The 18,974-nt window shown below is 41.9% G+C and overlaps 1 protein-coding gene across 1 annotated transcript in view; it reads left to right on the plus strand.

The window, feature by feature from the left end:
* csmd3b (CUB and Sushi multiple domains 3b) overlaps positions 1-18,974 on the plus strand; it is a 328,749-nt gene that overhangs the window by 102,101 nt on the left and 207,674 nt on the right. Inside the window, exon 4 of the mRNA XM_085791506.1 lies at positions 9,430-9,542. Coding sequence (XP_085647632.1) covers positions 9,430-9,542 — 113 coding nt within the window. The remainder of the gene's footprint in view (positions 1-9,429; positions 9,543-18,974) is intronic.

Genomic DNA, 18,974 nt, shown 5'->3' on the forward strand with positions numbered 1-18,974 from the left:
TTTCAGGTGCAGGTATGCATTCACATTCATTCATTTATTCATTCAGACATCTCATTAATGTCCAGTTGAAGCATACTGGGACACACGTGTTGCCAAAACATGTCAAGTGGTGCCCACATCTCCCTGGCATCAGGGGGCCAAACGGGGCGGAAGGGACAAAAATAGGAGCATTGGTGTGAAGAGATGCTGCTTGCCGCTGCACATCTATAGCTGCTGCTGGTGTGAGGTTCCACAGGAGTGGCTGTTTTGATGCAAGCCGTTCACCGCTGGTGCGTGTTGCTCTTAAAACCAAGTGTTTGTTCCTTCACATTAATGACTGATATGATTAAATGATGCTGTTCACATCAGATCTGATTTTATCTGGGAAATTGTTTTTAACACTGCACCAAACCTAAACTGTGAACTACTTGTGTCACTCTGTCTGTTCCTCTTCATTTAATTTTAATATTTTTTATTCAACTTTGCAGTTTATCTCATCACCCCTGTCTCTCTTTAATGGCAGTAATAATAATGAAAAATCTCTCCTCCCTGTTGGCAATAAAGAGACCATCATGCAAGTGGAGAGAAGAAGAAACGGAGAGAGGGGGTCTGAGAATCACATTAACCAGACTGCATGGCGTGTTTTTTTCCCCCTTTTTTTTTGGTGGATAAAAAGAGAACAGTGTGTCTCTCTATGTTTGTGTGTGTGGGAAACCACTCTGTTGATATTAGGTAGTTCTTTATTCACTGGCTAATGTGATTTCACTTTATATATGTTGGGACTCAGCCCAGTCCAAAACGGAGGACAAGACTGCATGGCTTCTTTGTCTCCCAGACAAAGGAAAACCATTGAACTCAGCCTCCCAGCGTCCTTCACCTTTTCACACCTAGGTGTGGAACCTCCACTACTGACCCCCCATTGGTCAGGTATGGCCCCAGGACCTGTGAGGTCACAGGCCATATAAAAAGGAGAAGTTCGCTTCTTCTCTCTCTCTTCCCCGCTCTTCAGCAGGAGCTGCCGCTCCTCTCAGCTCCTCACCTGGAGCTACTGCTACAGCTCTCCAATCTCCATGAGGCCTGCCTGCACAAGGCAGACGCCTCCACTGGTAGCGCCGCGAGTGCCTACCAACGGATTAAAGAAAAGGAACCAGCTAGCACGACGCAAGCTCTGCTAGTTGAGCTACGGAGCCACAAAACAAAGCAAGCAACCAAGGACTCTCCTCAACGGAACTCAAACTACACAGCGGCTGTAGTTCACTGGACAAAGACACAATCACTGGACTTGACTACCACAACAGGCGGCAACCCTGCAACCGCAGGAATCCCCACCAGCACTGGATCTTCTCACCTTCATGTGACTTGGTAACGTAACTGGGCCTAGTTAGGATTACCTTGCACCTTGACTAAGCATAGAGTACTCCAACCATGCCAATGTATGTATTGATTGAAATCAGTTAAAATACTTGAGCTTTGTTGTTGTTGCTTTGTTGTTGTCAGCTATAGTCTCATATTTAGTGAACCTATGTTTAACATGCAACTTGAGCGTTGAACAAAGGACACACCTTGGTTCACCTCCCCCACATCACATGTGGTTGGGCTTAGAGGCCATCTTGGAGGCCATTTGGTTGTATCCTCCATCTTTTCCATTGTCTGAGGTCACACTTCACACCTCACAGACACATGGTCATCCACACTTAGTCACACTCTCACCAACACACACACACACACACACACACACACACGTGTACATAGTGTATGTAGCTTGTCTTAGTTTCATGTTTTGTTATTCCATTTTCTAGATGTTCTACTTCAAGAAGTGAAGACAGCAAATCACAAAGCCTTACGTTACCTAGAAAGCTTGCACTCAGCAGAGTTAGATCTCTGCTCACAGAAGGAGGAGTTGTTTAAACTTAGGTCAGAACGCTCTGACTCTCCACAGTCTTTCAGACAAAGTGATTCAGGTTACTCTGATTCACGCTCCTCCCTTGGAGAAAGGTTAACTCCTTCTCCATGCAGATGGGAACATTCCCCACCTGACCTGAAGTCCTTGGGAACTAAGTCAGCTCCCCAACCTCCACTAAGGTGCAGAGGTAACAGCCACCTGGCTTCCCATCTTTCTCACGTAGATAGTGAAGAGACATGTAGCGTATCATCTAGTGTATATACTGCACCTCATTCTCAGCCAGTTAACTATGCTTTCACCCGTGCTCAGCCCTCCAAAGGGGGGACTAGAGCATTTCAGGACTGTTCATCCTCTTCCCTGCAACACCAGGAGAGGGATGACAGGGGTTCAGTCCCTGTCTTCCCACCTGTAAGACCCAGAGCACAGGCGATAGATGTCCAGGATAGCTTAGTCTCGCCTTCATCTGACAGGACCACCCAGTATCCCCGCCTTGAAGTGCTTGAGTTCCTAGCTAAGGACTTACAATTCTTTGATCCTGACAATGGTAATCATAACATTGATGATTACCTCAGTGAACTAGACCACAGCCTAGTTGACTTACCAAGCGCTACCCACAGGGAGAAAGTCAAACTTGTGTGGAAAACCAGCTCAAAAGCTGTTCACAAGTTCATGCAGTCACTTCCTCCCAGAGTCAGAGACAACTACCATGATCTTTGTCAAGCACTGTTAGATGAGTTTTCTTCCCCTGTTGATGAGGTCTCAGGAATAGTTGCAGCTTCTCAAATTAAACACTCCCGTCTTGAGCACCCCAGAAACTTTTACAAACGTTTCAGACATGCATATTTTCAAGGAAAGAATGCACCAGGCTTGGAGGAAAGCCCCCTTTTTAAGTCTATGTTTGTGAAAAATCTTCACCCCTCAATATACATGCAGGTTGCACTCATGACAAGGAAGGGTGAGCTCTCAATGCATGAAGTTCGGAAGATGACATATGTGACCTGGGAGACTCTAGTCTCTTTCAAGACACAGGGGAAAACAACTGAGCCCAGCAGCTCAAACATGCAGGTGTCACACAGACCTGCAAGCTCAAGACGTCTCCCTCGCAACACGCCAAAGGGGGGTGACAGTCGGCCACGTCCAGACACCGAGTGCAACCGCCGTGTCCACCATCTGCATAGAGATAGGCATTCACACGGTAGAAGCTGTAGGAAGCCTTATGCTCAAATTGTGGCCCAAAACTATGAGCAATCAGATGATAGCCCCATCATCTCTGACCACAGTGTAAAACATGGTCAGCACCTTTCAGATAGTGACAGTGCTTCTGAATGCCTCTCTGTCTCCAGCAACCAGGAGCGTTACAGCCCTGAGCCAGGTGTGAGGAAACACCAAAGACACAAAAGCTCCAGAGCTTCCTCCTCACACCACAGACAATCAAACAAGTACTAGTGCAGGATTCCTTGATTTTCTTACAGTTAGAGCTCAGCATGGTTTTGTTAGCAACAGCAGCAAATTCTGATTTGATTCAGCCATCACTGTGATTTCTGCAAGTAATCTTGGATTGACTCCTCTGCAGTATCTTATTAATGACATTGTATTTACACCTATCATGACATGTCATTCACCTCTCTCACCATAGCATCACTAACACCCACATTCCATCATTTACACTGACAAATAACTAGAAGATGTTATTTTGTGTTGTGTGTTATGTTTCATTCTGTATGTAAGTGGATTTTGTTCTGTAGTCTGTCTATGCTTAGTCAAGATAGATAGAAACCAAATGCCCAGTTGGTTTGTGAACTGCCCAGATATCATTTTGAATGGACTATGGACTATGGTGCTCACAGGATCACACATCACGTGGGATCCTGAGACCAAAGGGGGGATGTTGGGACTCAGCCCAGTCCAAAACGGAGGACAAGACTGCATGGCTTCTTTGTCTCCCAGACAAAGGAAAACCATTGAACTCAGCCTCCCAGCGTCCTTCACCTTTTCACACCTAGGTGTGGAACCTCCACTACTGACCCCCCATTGGTCAGGTATGGCCCCAGGACCTGTGAGGTCACAGGCCATATAAAAAGGAGAAGTTCGCTTCTTCTCTCTCTCTTCGCCCTCTTCTCTTCCCCGCTCTTCAGCAGGAGCTGCCGCTCCTCTCAGCTCCTCACCTGGAGCTACTGCTACAGCTCTCCAATCTCCATGAGGCCTGCCTGCACAAGGCAGACGCCTCCACTGGTAGCGCCGCGAGTGCCTACCAACGGATTAAAGAAAAGGAACCAGCTAGCACGACGCAAGCTCTGCTAGTTGAGCTACGGAGCCACAAAACAAAGCAAGCAACCAAGGACTCTCCTCAACGGAACTCAAACTACACAGCGGCTGTAGTTCACTGGACAAAGACACAATCACTGGACTTGACTACCACAACAGGACCGGCAACCCTGCAACCGCAGGAATCCCCACCAGCACTGGATCTTCTCACCTTCATGTGACTTGGTAACGTAACTGGGCCTAGTTAGGATTACCTTGCACCTTGACTAAGCATAGAGTACTCCAACCATGCCAATGTATGTATTGATTGAAATCAGTTAAAATACTTGAGCTTTGTTGTTGTTGCTTTGTTGTTGTCAGCTATAGTCTCATATTTAGTGAACCTATGTTTAACATGCAACTTGAGCGTTGAACAAAGGACACACCTTGGTTCACCTCCCCCACATCACATGTGGTTGGGCTTAGAGGCCATCTTGGAGGCCATTTGGTTGTAACCCCCTTTGTCTCAGGACAAGTCAACCATCCTCCATCTTTTCCATTGTCTGAGGTCACACTTCACACCTCACAGACACATGGTCATCCACACTTAGTCACACTCTCACCAACACACACACACACACACACACACACACACACACGTGTACATAGTGTATGTAGCTTGTCTTAGTTTCATGTTTTGTTATTCCATTTTCTAGATGTGTCCAATAAACTTCCTTGAAACTTTACTTGTCTGTTAATGTTGTACAATAGTGAGTATGCCAACCTCTACGCAGTAGAACTTCTAAATCCTTCAACTTTGCAGCTATTGATGTTAATTTGTTTATAATTATTAATTTAATCATTAAACAAGGTTCTATATTAATAGTTAGCACACCCTTATGAGACTGACTTTGGTACATTGGCTGTCTGGTGCCCCGAGGTGGATTTAATAAAAATAAATCCCATTAATAATTTTTATAGTAATTATTAATATTTTGGTATTGATATTTTACTAATTTGATAGCCAATAACCCTCTTAATAATAACTTTACTTATAGTTGGTATAACCACAACATTAAATGGTTTCCCCGTGCGAGACATAATTACACTTCCTCTCTAGTTGTGCTAGAGCACAACATATATGACACACATACACACACACACACACACACACACACACACACACACACACACACACACACACACACATACAAACAGCACACACATGTACACAAACACTCCCACAGACATACACCTTTAGCTCCATCTGTCTTTCTTCCTGCAAAAGATTCTTGGTTTTACCTCATAAAGCTGAAAAAACACACAACTGCGTGTGCGCGTGTGTGTGTGTGTGTGTGTTCATGCGTGTGTGTGCAAGCATTTCACACTGGACACTGGAGAGAAAGAAGTTTATTTACATTTTCTTATCAAGGTGCTCTGTACAATGCCGTGAATACGCATTCTGTCTCAATGACACTGTCTTTTCACTAGTGAATACATATTAGAGCAACACATCTGGCTGAGCTGAAATGTGGCAGAGTTACAACATGCAGCCAGAAATATCTTGAGTAAAGCTGATGCAAATGTGTCAGTGTGCTGCCAAACTGTAAAGTTTTGAAAGCCCAGAAGTGCAACTATGGTTAAAACATCTAAAAAGGGGTTGAAAGAAGATGAATAATGTGTAATGGTTATATTAGTAGGTGGCAATGAGGCAGGCTTCAGTCTTTGGCAAACTCAGCAGTAATGGCAGCCAATGTGAAACAGAAATTAAGCTGAAATTAGCCACTTCTCTCACAATAAAGCACTGGGAAGCAGTTTCTCCACTCATGATCATACAGACGGTGCAAGATGCTCTTGTAACCTTGAATTATATATGTGAGCGAGTGAGCTGTGAGGGATTGCATTAGTTTGCCAGGTTCAACAAATGTCATGCATTGATGTTTCAGTACTATAGCTGCTTTAAATTTTGTCATGCCAAATGCGCAGCACCCATTTATTTTGCATGCTGACCAACTATGCTTACATGCACATCATGCCAACATGTCTGTTGTATGTTTGCTTTAAGATAGGAAAGCTTGTACACACAGATGACAGAAGGGATGAGGTCAAGAGGGGCAGTGAAACAATTCAAAGGAGAGAGCTAATAATTAAAGGATAAAGGCAGGGGAAGTGAAACAGGTTGAGATGAGAAGAGAGAGTGACCAGAAAAAAAGGAAGGCAGCAGTGACAGAATTACAGATAAGCTATAGATTAGGAAGTCAGTGAGAGATTAAAGACATGGTTGGGGGCTTTTGGGAAAGTGGCCACCATTGGGGCTTTGAGTGGTATTGGACGAGATGAGACAGAACAAAGAAAAGTAAATCGGTCGAGAAACAAGACTTAAGATATGAGGATGATTCAAGTGAAAGAGACAGAGGAAGCTCACAACCAGGGAAGGCAATTTGACATGAGAGATGGGAGCACACAAGGGGTGAAGCAGAGTTTGGATGAACAGTAAAGTGAATGGACAGAATAATTAGAGGATGTGCATGTACAGTAGGGGAGCAAATTCAAGTTAACAACTGGAGAAAAGCAGGAGGAGGGAGGGGAGACGGGAATCAAGGGAGCACAGATGGAGAGACACAAATGAGGAGAGGTTTGAAGAGGGCAGACAATGAATAGGGTAAACAAAATAAAGAAGGGGAAGTAGAGATGAAAAGAGGAGAGGGGAGGTGATATACCAGGTCCTTAAAGGCAAGGTAGGAGGGGGAGGAGGAAGGTGAATGAAGGGTTTAGAAGGGAGAATAGAGGGCTTGAAGAGAGCAGGTTTTTAAAGAAACTGTGGTTGTTTTCGCTGATAGGAAACTTAATAAATTAAAATGTGCAGACAGAATGAAAGATGAGAGGACAGACTGAATCAAGAGATGAGTGCAAGAATACGGATGTTACTGCATGATGTGAATGGGAAATATTTTGGAAGCTTTTTATAATAACTGGAGGTGCACGTTCAAAGATCCCCTCATTTGTGAAATGTAGAGGTCACGGACTCCATTTCTCTTGCTGCAAAACACTCGCTAACATCAGGCTTTTGTTATTATTGTGAGAGGGTTGAAACTGGTTCATTGGACTCTGCAGGAGTTACCGCTCTAATCAGTGGTGATGTAAACATGACACCCAAGTGAATAAGCTGATTTTTTTGTCATCTTTCAGAGCACAAACACAGTAAACAGACCTGTCCGCCGCCCAGCGTGGTGCCGGGAAATCAGAACCAGAGAGGCCACATCTTCTGCTGCAGGCCAAGACTAAATTTTAAAAACATAACTCAATCAGCGCCTGCCATGGAGGCTCCCACACTTAAAAAGAAAACCAACCAGCGGCACATCCATTTTACCAGTCTGCACGGCAGCTACCAGCTCACTGCGTGAATCTGTGAAGATATTCCCTCCCCTGTGTCTGTGTCTGTCTGTGTCTCTGCTCTGAAACGGCATGCGATGACGTTGCTCCCCGCAGTTGTGTGTCTGTGTCCTAGTGCGAGCAAAAAGGCAAATTTGTCTGGCTGTGTGAAAGGAGGCAGTCACCAGCAGCTTCACCCACACTTTAAAAAATGTGGTTTAAAAAATGTATAAGACATTACTCCTACTTTTTTTTTTTTTTTTTTACTTCTGGGTTCTGAGAACAGTGAATACTTGGCCTCCAGTGTCACATATTTTTTGACTCAAGTGTCATTTGTATTTGTATGAAAGGCAGGAAGAGCAGTGGAGGGATAAGAAGAAATGTCAGTAAAGCAGACACAGTTCTGGATCAATTAGGGGAAGCTACATAATGATTAGCTATTGAATTGGTTCCAGAAAAATGAATAAGATGACACATAAAAACTGAAAGTTACAATGAAATGTATGTTCACTGATGTTGAAATGTATTAAAAACCTCACTTGACTTGAAGTAAATGTTGGCAGAAAAGAGAGGTGAAAAAAGAAAGGATCAAAGATGAAGAGGATTAAGGGAAATTAAGGGACACAGGTGAAAAGGAAAAGATGCGAGACAAAAGAGAGTAAGGAAGAAGTTCAAAGAAAAAGGTTAGCATGCACCGCAGGTAAAAGGGGAAAGGTGGAGGGATGAGAAGAAGCAAAGAGGAGAGAGGAGGAAGAGGTGAGATTTAGGTGGATCAATGAAGAAGGAGAGCAGAGAGGAAAATAGAGAAAGTGGGGAGGAGGTGTGTAAGGATGGTGGAAGTAAAGAGGGAAGAAAAGGAGTCGGACAGCCTAATGCTGGAGGGAAGGATGGCACAGAGTGGATTGAGGGAAAAGGAAGAAAAGGAGGAGAGATGAAAGAGAAAGGGAGGGAAAGGACGGAAGGAGGGAGGTGAAATAAAAGGAAGAGTGGTAGCTGCAGGATAAGAAAAAAATGTGTCGCAGTGGCACTGAGAAGGTTTGGCTCTTTTCCACACCTGAAAAAGAAGCTGGCCTCCCGTTCCCCCCGCTCCCCTCCTCAGTTAATTCAAGGAGTCTAAAAGCTGACGGCACACCTGGTACAGCTGATGGGGGGAGCTTCTTTTCAGAGGAAACAGCCAAACCTGTGGAGTGCAGATTAAAGGCTGTGCTGCTGTACCACTTGACTTATGTTTAATTGTCTGCCTGTGTGTATACAAACCCATTTTGGTATTACTGATTAGCTGACCATGGCTCACTTTTTTGTTGCTACACTTTGATCTTGGGGGTTGATTTATTTAAAAGCCTCTATTGACTTGTGTTTTTTATTTATTTATTTATTTTAATATAATGGAGGGTTGTTTGTGTTCTGCCTCAGAGGCTTTATTCCAGATAGGGCCACTGGTAAGAGCAAACATCTGAGATAGTGTAATCAGACTGGCAAATTCTAAATAGGAAAAGAAATTACTAAAAGTCACCGTGCATGTCTCATGTAATGAGAAGTTGAAGCCCATTTTCATTTTGGTGAACTTTTGTTGAAACAGACATACACATCGATAGTCGATATTTTGTTGTAACACGTTTTTTCACCAAAGCAGGAAGCAAGAACTTAAACATACTCTGTGTTGTAAGTACATGCCAAATGTAATCAATAGAAATTTGAGACAAGACCTGTTACAAATATATTATACACTCTTCTCAGCACAAGACGCTTGTTCATCCTCTCTGTTATTGATGAATGTGCCTGTGTGCCAGTATGTAAATGTCTTTGTTGTTGTAGGTTAACAAACTGTAAGGCCTTTTATGTAATGGGATATGTGGGGGCTGTTTTTCCTGAATATTCAACATGTCTGGTAATTAGTTGTTAATGTCAACATGTTCTCTGTGTTCACACAGGCTGACAGGCTTCCAGGTCCCTCCCCCGGTCACCAGTACAGGAAACGTCTTCTCCTTGAGGTTGACCAGTGACTTTGCTGTCTCAGCACATGGCTTCAAACTCAACTATGAAGGTCAGAAAATGTTTGTATGTACAGTATTTGTATTTGTGTGTCAAGGTGGGTTTGTGAGGTTGTGCCTCAGTGCTGGCCTCTATAGTTCAGAAAAAAGAACAATGAATTTAGAAACCTATTTAAAAATCTGTCGTGTAAATTTTCTGAGCTCCCACAGAGCTGCAGGTGTCAACCAGGTCATTCCAACAAATGAAACTTTGGTTGACCATTTGTTTTATGTTTATATATAACACGTTTTAATAATAAACCTGTTATATGCCCTCTTTCCTTTAAGGTGTTTAAATGTTTTAAGTGAGAATGATGTAGGGAGATGGTTCCAGAGGGAACTTGGCCCACTCCAAGGGTAGTTCAAGCACCTCCTTTCACCCTCTCCCTTTAGGGCCTGAGTAAACAGCATGGTACCGTTTTCACAGATGAAAGAAGAGATATGAGTGGTTGAAGTGATGTTTAAAATTAGAACTCAGTATGTATCAGCACCATGTCCTGTGTGCATTAAAGATTTCAGATTAGATTTAGATTAGAGAAACTTTGATGTCCTCAACGAGGCAGTTAGTTCCAGAGAATAAAACACGGGAGGATAAAACTGTCTACCGGAGGCACACACACGACACCGAGCAAACTGGCTAAACAAATACATACACGTTTATCTTGTTCCCTGCTTCACCACAGCACATCTTTTGGATGTCATCACCTGACAAAATAACAATGCTGCTTGACTCGCACGTACAGTACATACTGTATGTCATTTCAAATAACATACTAAGACATGAAGTAAGGCAGCAGACGATATACATTAAACAAAAGGTTTTACCAAGTCATTATATATGCATAATAATCATAAATTAATGTGACATGTCATACACTCAGTTGCAGTGTACATAAAATTTGCAGAGGTACACAGATGGTGTATAGTATAGTGATCATGTAGTCCTGTGTCCTGCTGGGGTTATTAATACTAAATGTGGATTATGGCTTGTTACAGAATGTACTTTAACCAAGATAGCATGCGTGGTGGGATCTCCAAGAAACTTAAACTTTAAATAGATGTTGAGGAAAGAGTTGTAATATAAAGACATGCATATTTTAAAACATTATTCTGAATTAGGTGTCAGTCATCCAGGTCCATATCCACAGTGGGGAGTGATCCCTCTAAAGAAATGTTATCTGTATTCAGGCTTTTATTCTTCAAAAGATGTGGTCTGTGGTTGGAATGGAAACTTGCAGATTATTTCAGACATCTGCTTTGCACTGTTTAAGACTGCAGTAGAAATGGGAGGGACTGAATCTGTCACAGTGCTCCATCACTGTTGAACTTTACAGATAGGCTAAATAATAGCCAAATCAGTGCAGTGTGCACTATTTATCATATGGGTTGTTACGCCATATGTTGTTTGTGGATTTGCAGACATTTTGTAGGGTGGTGTGTGCCTCGGGAAATGTCAGAGATTATTTATTGCAAGGCGAGGTGACACAATCCTCTTTCCCAGAGGACACTTTGACATGATGTAGTAGGGAAAGCATAGGTGTAAATAATAAAATTATTAGAGTCTGATTTTGATTTAGCTGCTACAGTTTCAAGGTTCTGGTGTTGTGTGTGCTGGCTCACTGACACCCTGTCATGGATTACTGGCTGCGTGGAACAAACCGGAGCCACCTGCGCTTTCTGTGCTCGGATGACACAGGGCGTCTTAAAGCTGCTGTAAAGTTTCATGTAAATTGAATGTTTGTTTGTAAACATTTGTTCAGTAACTTGCAGATGGTAACTTGTTTACATTAGAATGCATGCACGCATGCATGCACACACACTCTCACACACACCTGTTGTTCTAGATCGCCGCCGGGACATTACATGCACAGACTTGCAATCGTTTTCTGTTGACTGAACCCCTAGTCATGACTTGCCTAACACTAATATTAACCACTGCTATATGGCTTTTGTCCCCCATTCACTGGTGACACACACACACAAAGCGTCTGTCTCATCTCATTTCTGCTGAAACTGATACACTGTGCATGTGTTTGTGTGTCTTTCTGCCTCCCTCTGCAGGCCTTTGTGTTTGTGTGTATGGAGGTTGTTTAGTTGGTGGGTGTTCATCTTGTTGATGTGTGTGTGGTGTGCAGCATAATGACAGTATCACTGATTGCAAAGTGCCTCGGTTTAAGTCAGCACACATGCTGTGTCTGGGTTATATGTGTGTCTGTGCCTGTTTGTGCTACTTGTATGTCCAAGCAGTTGTCCCAGATTTATTCACTGGCACAAGCTTCTACTTGCTACTTGGCCCATGTGTGTGTGCGTGTGTGTGTGTGTGGCACAGAAAGAGTTTGCTCTCAGTGAGAGCTTCCAGGGGACTTATCTGAAGAGCCCCTGCTGCTGATACATTCAGCTGTTTGACTTACTCTCTGTGTGTGTCAGAGAGGGGGAGTCAGTGAGACAGAGGCACACCATACATGGCATTTGCAAAAAGGCAACATTATGCTGATGATCTGTCTTTTCGTATTCCGCATCTCATACTATCCACAACATGCAGGCTGTACATTTTTACAGCAAGGAGGAGATTTTCTCAAAAGGAAGGAATGATCCACCGTGGTTTTGGACCATTTTTGGTCAGCCTTGATCCATGTAATCCTTGTGCCTGATCTGCTTTTGGAGCCATTTATGGTTTTAGATTTTGGCACACATTTCATCAGAAATATGTGTGTGTGTGTGTATATACTGTATATTAAATACTATATGGAATGAGTGAATAAGAAAAACCTGCTCATCATTCTTGGTGGTGATATTTCTGCACACAACTCAGTCTTGAGCTCGAAAGTTAGTTTGTGACTGGTGTTAATGGGTCCAACATCACATATCATCAATAATGTCATTAAGTTTAAAGTTTTGAGATGCAGATGGTGTGGATGGAAATCGAGTCAAAGCGTCTAGACTCCTCCTCCAATGTGCAACGTCATTGTTGGTCCTGCAGTACCTGTTTATATCACAAATGATTAAAGCAAATTGATGAATTACCCTTCATCCATATAAACAAAACACTTCCACAAATACAAGGCGGCACAAGGTGGAATGAATTGATTTGTGCAGAATCAGACATGATTCTGTCTGTTGCAACAGATTTGCTGTGTGAACCCAGATGAAACCCCAGCTTTACAAATAGATGTGTGCTCCTGCCCTCACCCCCATTCCTGAGCTCTGGACAGAGATTCAAAGAAAGACATTTGGAGCCTTTTACAGCTTGACTGGGCTTACTTGTAGGAGGAGGATGAGGAGCTAAGAAATTTGAAAGGAGCTCAGAGAAGAACCACTGGACTTTCACGCTGAAATTAGCCCAGCCCCAGACTGTTTGGGCATCTGAGGAGGAATCCTCCAGGACCTCTTTCTGTGCAGGTACATCAAACTATAAGAGACCCTGGGGCAGAGTCAGAAGATGCTGGAGGGCGTTTATATCCCACCTGGCCTTGGAACGCCTGGGGACTCGCCTCAGGAGCGCCGAAGAAACTTAAGGATGTTAATGTGTCGACAGAGGTGTGGACTGGTTTGCTTATTCTGCTGCTACTGCAGTTTATGGAAAGTGGATGAATGGATATGAATGAATAGGTGGATGTATTAACATACCGTGGGGTGCATGATAGATGTAGAGGTGTAGTGGTACCGTATGCATTGGATCCTTGTTCTGAAGCAGAGTATCTATTAAAAAAAGGTAATTCATTGATCGCGTGGCAGGAATTTGACAAGGTGATTGGCGGGGCAGAGGTACAACAGTGCTGCCCCATCCCTTTCAGCCTGTCTGCTTGATAGTGGGATACACTTTGATGTGATTGTTGGACTCCTTGAACATTTCTTCCTAACCCTCTGAAGACTGTCAGGTCATAACTAATTCATGCACCAGCACATGCCATACAGTGTGAATGTGTGCATGTGTGTGCGTGAAACAGAGAGAAAGAGAGTGATGTATTATTTAGCATGATGTCGGAGGCAGTTTGATATTGTGCTGATGAGACGGAATCACAGATTATCACAGCACTTAGACACACACACACACACACACACACACACACGGTTCTTTCTCAACATGATTATTATTGAAGAATTATTCTTTTTGTTTCTTCTGACTCCTCCTCCCACTCTTCTGTCTTTTTCTTCTCCACCTTCTCCTTGTTCATCTTCATTCATCTTCTCTCACTTGTGCTTTTCTTTGATTTGGCGTTTCTTATACAGGTTTGTGTTATAAAGTTGAGTTAGTTGAGTTAAAATTGTATCAAACAGAAAAATAAGAATACAGTTGTCTTACTTATTGTTAGGTCACCTGTTTGAATGACAAGATCCAAATGGTTCAAGTTAAATGAAGTCTTGAGGAAATCATGTTGTAGGTGAGTTGCCTCCCTAATTTAAGGTCAGTAGTGAAACTTATAGGTTTTACTGTATGAAAAAGCACATTGGAGTCATCTAACAGGCCCAAGCTCATTTGAATACAGTCTGGGAAATTTGCCCACTTTGCAGTATGTGGTAATAAAAAAACACATTACTAATGGACACACACTATGAGGCATCAAACTGTCTTAACCTCAAACAAAAATGTGCATTGCCCACATTCATACAATATACATTCAGACACACCCATGTGTCCAGAGGCACAGTCATGCCAAGGAACGCAAACAGACATGGACATGTGTGCGCTACACACACAGACACATAGCTCCCAGATGTAATAATTTTCTCCAGAACATGGACCACAGAACATGTTCCACATCCTAGAACATCCCGCCATGTGACTAACAAGTCAGCAGAGATTTCACTTCACGCCCACCCATTCCCAGCCTCCATTCTCCGCTGCTGCTTATCCACTGCTTCTCTACACTCACAATAGCTGTTGTATGTTTTTCTCCGTTCCTAAGATGTGACAGTAATACACTTTCTCATTTACCTTCGTTTACTCTTCACAGTGAGAGTGTACATAGTGCCCCAAGAGAGGGTATAAACAAAGACCAATATAATACAGGGTGAGGAAGGAACCACATTCAGTGGGAAATGGTTAAAGGTGTAAAACACACACAACGATTTTTTGTTATTATGTTACAGTACAAGAGCAGGAACAACAGGTTTCCTCATAACGCATGGTTTTATTTCAAGTAATGGAAGTCATTTAGAGAAAGTTTTTTATCTGTAGTCTTTGCATTCCCAAGGAATTGGAGGTATAAATTCTGAGTTAAAATTTACTGAAATGAAATTACCCGCTCGCTGGCTTCTCTATGTGTACTTCTGTCCTGAACTTACTCCTCTATGGTCTTGGTATAAATAATTTAGAACCTCTAAAAGGGAGCGAGTTGAAATACTCTCTTGGGGGTCACCATGCACTATTGATAAAATTATATTTGTGTGTATAAATCTCCAGTCAATAGCTTCGATAAATAACTTCACATTAGGGGATAACAGTTGTCAGACTAGCCAGGGCACTCTCAGTTACTCTGATATTACACTCAGGTGACACTATAGAAATCCAGTGATTTTCAGATTTTAGAGCATGTGCTGCATTTGATGAAAGCAATTCAGTCTGAAATTCAAAGTTTTAAAAAAGACTATAGACAAACTTTTCAAAGTTTTCATTGAGAATGAATTTGAGAGTAAACACAAAGAGATTTCAGTCAGTTAAAAGCCTCAAGAAACACAGATTACACACACACACACACACACACACACACACACACACACACACACATTAATATATTTTAGCCTGAGTATCTAAAATAGACAAATGCTGTACACAGAATGATGTACTTTTTTTGCTCTTGACTGTCTTCTTCGCTGGTTTTATATGATATAAATGAAACCATCAAATAACAGCAGCAACAGCATAATATGTCAGTGGCCCTGCTGAAATATGAAGTACATAGGAAATAAAGAAGATTCATGAAATAAATGGTTCTGTATTGGATTAAAATCACACAAACACAGACACATGATATTATGATCTATAAAATTGTATTGTGCCTCAATGTTTTTCATTTCTAAAGCAAAAGGTTTAAAAGAAAACTTCAAATCAATGGCAAAGGGGCATCGAGTGGCGCAGGAAATTGAGTAGGTGCCCAGTGTACAGTATAGAGGCTACAGCAGGCGGCCCCGGTTTGAATCCTGCATCGGGCAGCCCTTTGCATGTCATTCCCCCTCTCTCTGCCACCCCATTTCCTGTCTATCTCAACTGTTCTAGGTGTGAAAAGCCAAAAAAATATACTTTAAAAAAAATCAATGGCAACTAACAGTGTGATTTGGTGTCCTTTTTACGTATTCATTTGCTTATCTTGATAATTTGTATTCGTGTAACACTGAGCTGTTTTACTCAACATGTACTTGAGAAATTTCGGATGAAAAATTGATTAACAAAACTAAAAAAGGGCCAGTTTAACTGAATGGCAAATATGGACGGTTGCCTATGAAGTCATTGCTCCCAGTGGCTCTCTAAAAAATGTGGACAGCAACCACTTTGGTTCTCTGTTGACAAAATGAAACCAATGATGATGCAGAAGCATTAAGGAGGTGAAGCTTTAGTTTAAACAGAGCTTAATGACTTTGCACATTAGACTTTAGTATAAAATCAACATCTTTTTGTGAGAAAGGTGTCCTGTCCTCTATTGCAGCAGTAATATTTCAGGCTTGATAAGTCTTCGGCAGTCAGAGCTGAGATCTCAGGGGGCTAAAGCTTGGTTACAAAAGCGTTTGCATCCATATTTAAAAGCAGCCATTAAAGGGACATTCCACCATTTGTTTTCCTGGGTCTCTGATCCCTTATCAGCACTTGATTGATTGATTTTGTCTCTAGTCTCTTTGACTTGAACATGATCTGAGTGTAAAAGTCAAGTGTGTGAGTGTGTGAGTGTGTGAGTGTGTTTGTGTGCGCGTCTGTGTGTGCTTACATCCAAGGGCATGTATTAGTGGTGTCTATTGCACAAGTGTAAGTGTGTTTGTGTGTCTGTGATTTAGGTGCTGGCTGCAGCTGCTCTGATCTTTATCAAAGAGACATGAGGGGACTGACAATGTCCACTCCTCTGCCATCCGTCCATCCATCTGTCTCTTTTCTTTCTCAATTTTCTGTTATCCCCCTTTCTCCCCTTCTCAATACAAAAAATAAATCCAGTTCAGTTAATGTTCTAATGGTCAGTTTCAGTCATGGGAATGAGAAGATGACCCCAGTAGGTTATTGTTGGTTCAAGGAGGTGCACCTTAATATGTCCTTGATGTGATATTATGGCATATAAATTGTATATATCACTCAACAAGCATTAAGTCATAATTGTCAAATCTGTAGGATTTTACGCTTTCATATAAAGAAACTGGCGATAGAGACTGTTGGTTCAAAGTTTTTACTGGTTCCATCAGTGTCATTTATGTTGCTGGTCACAGTGGTGCATTAGTCCAAGGCTGAATTTATTTCCATGGTAAACTAATGCTGGTCAAGCTTTCCCAAGATGGAGGAAGCTAACAGCTTGACTCAGAACTGACTTTTCTTCTCTGCAATGTGCAAGTAACTTAACAGCTACATAATGTCATGTCTGTTTATAGATATTCTAAATTTGGCAGAATTGCTATTGCTAGCTGGCTTACTGCCAGCATTGGTGTACAGAGCATTGAAATAATGCAAGCGTGGGCTAATGGTTGTGGTTGGACTGGTTTTTAATTGGCTCTTGTGTTCAGTGGTTGGCTTGCATGCACGTGTGGCTGACAAATGATTTGTTTTGGTCTGAGATGTTGGTGGTTTATAACGACATCTAGAGGAAGTGACCTTTGTTTACAGAACCACTTTGGTTTAACATTGTCAATGAAGTCATGTTTTGTTTGTGTTTGCTTCTAGTTTTGCATTAATTTACTCAGTTTCTGCAGAGGTGTGTTCAAACACATGTTTTTTAACATTTAAGAGTAAATCTGAAATCAGATTTAATCAGATAAAATAATGTATACACAATTTTAACTCATCTCTATGATTTTATTTCTGCCTCTTATTCTGCAACTTCATTTGTCTTTTTGTACTCAAGCCAGTACACATACTTTGCACCATCAATACACACAGTACACAGATTGTGTGTGTTCCTACACACATACAACTGTGGCTCAGTTCATACATTTGAAATGAGAAGGGATATGTCAGTTTGGTCCCTGGAGAAAAGTGGTTTTACAGTCCTGGAGAGTGCTGTTTCTGTGTGTGTATGTGTCCATATTTGTGTGTGTGTGTGCTCATGTCTGTGTCTGTATATATAATGTATATGCATGTGTCCTACTTATTCCCATGTGTATAAAACAAGCAAATGTGAAGTATGTGGTTTTTCAGAAGAGACTATAGGACCATTGTGGGAGGAGCTTACAGTATAGACATAGTGATGACAATCTGTGGGCAGAAAAGAACAATAATAAATCAAACTAAGAAATAGAAATAGAAATACTGGTAAATGTAAAGTGGGCATTTCTGTATACTGGGAATGCAAACGAGATGCACGGACATGAGATCGGAAGAAGAGGAAGAAGAGTAGCAGAACTCCCTGTAATAATGTAATGTGTGCTTTCCAGCTGAACAGGAGAAATCAATGCTGTTTTAAAGCTGTGTGTGAGAGAGAGAGAGAGAGACAGAAAGAGAGAGAGAGAGAATGTGTATGTGTGTGGTGCATGTGTGTGTCAATTATCTACAGTGTGAATACAGCTCCGCTGCAAGGTCAGCTCTAACGCAGGGGCATCAATCAAAACAATCACACAAACACATACACACAAGTCTGCACACACAGTGACAGCAGATGTGGGGAGTAGATTGTATGAAACAGATTTTGGATGGGAAATGTGGATATTTTTGACTTCATTTTTCCATCTGCCTATCTTTATACCAAACATTATGACAAATTTATTATATACAATCTGTGATTTTGGATTTCTAACAATTGTCTAATCTGTAGCCATAATGCCATGCAAGATTTGTGTGGAGGCTGAATGAGCAACAAATGATCCAAAAAGAATGCGTTGAAAGGACTGTGACATAGTTGTGTAATTCACCTTCTAACAAGTGGAATTACACTCATATTGAACTTTAGAGTAGAATTGATATTTTTTCTTCACGTCTCTTCTGCATTGTCCAAATCATGTGAATACTGTATAATATGGAGCAATTGTCAGTATAGGCAGGATAGATCAAACTAAAAAAAAGTCCAAGTTACTGCTGTGATATTACAGCAGCAACAGACAATGAGCTTTTCAATGTGAGGCAGGAAGAAATGTGACTCCACAAGGTCACCAGCCATTGTCAGCAGCAAGTGGCATTAGCTCATTATCTGGATCATTGTATATAATTTTATAATGGTCTGGTACAAAATAGCTGCCAGATCTCACAGTGTCGGGCTTTCAGCGACTGTCCCCACAATGTATCAATTTGATGTCTGGATAATGTAATCACAGTAAATGGC

The sequence above is a fragment of the Trachurus japonicus genome, chromosome 11, assembly GCF_045865225.1.
Source record: "Trachurus japonicus isolate A0001 chromosome 11, Traja_1.0".
NCBI classification, from domain to species: Eukaryota; Metazoa; Chordata; class Actinopteri; order Carangiformes; family Carangidae; genus Trachurus; species Trachurus japonicus.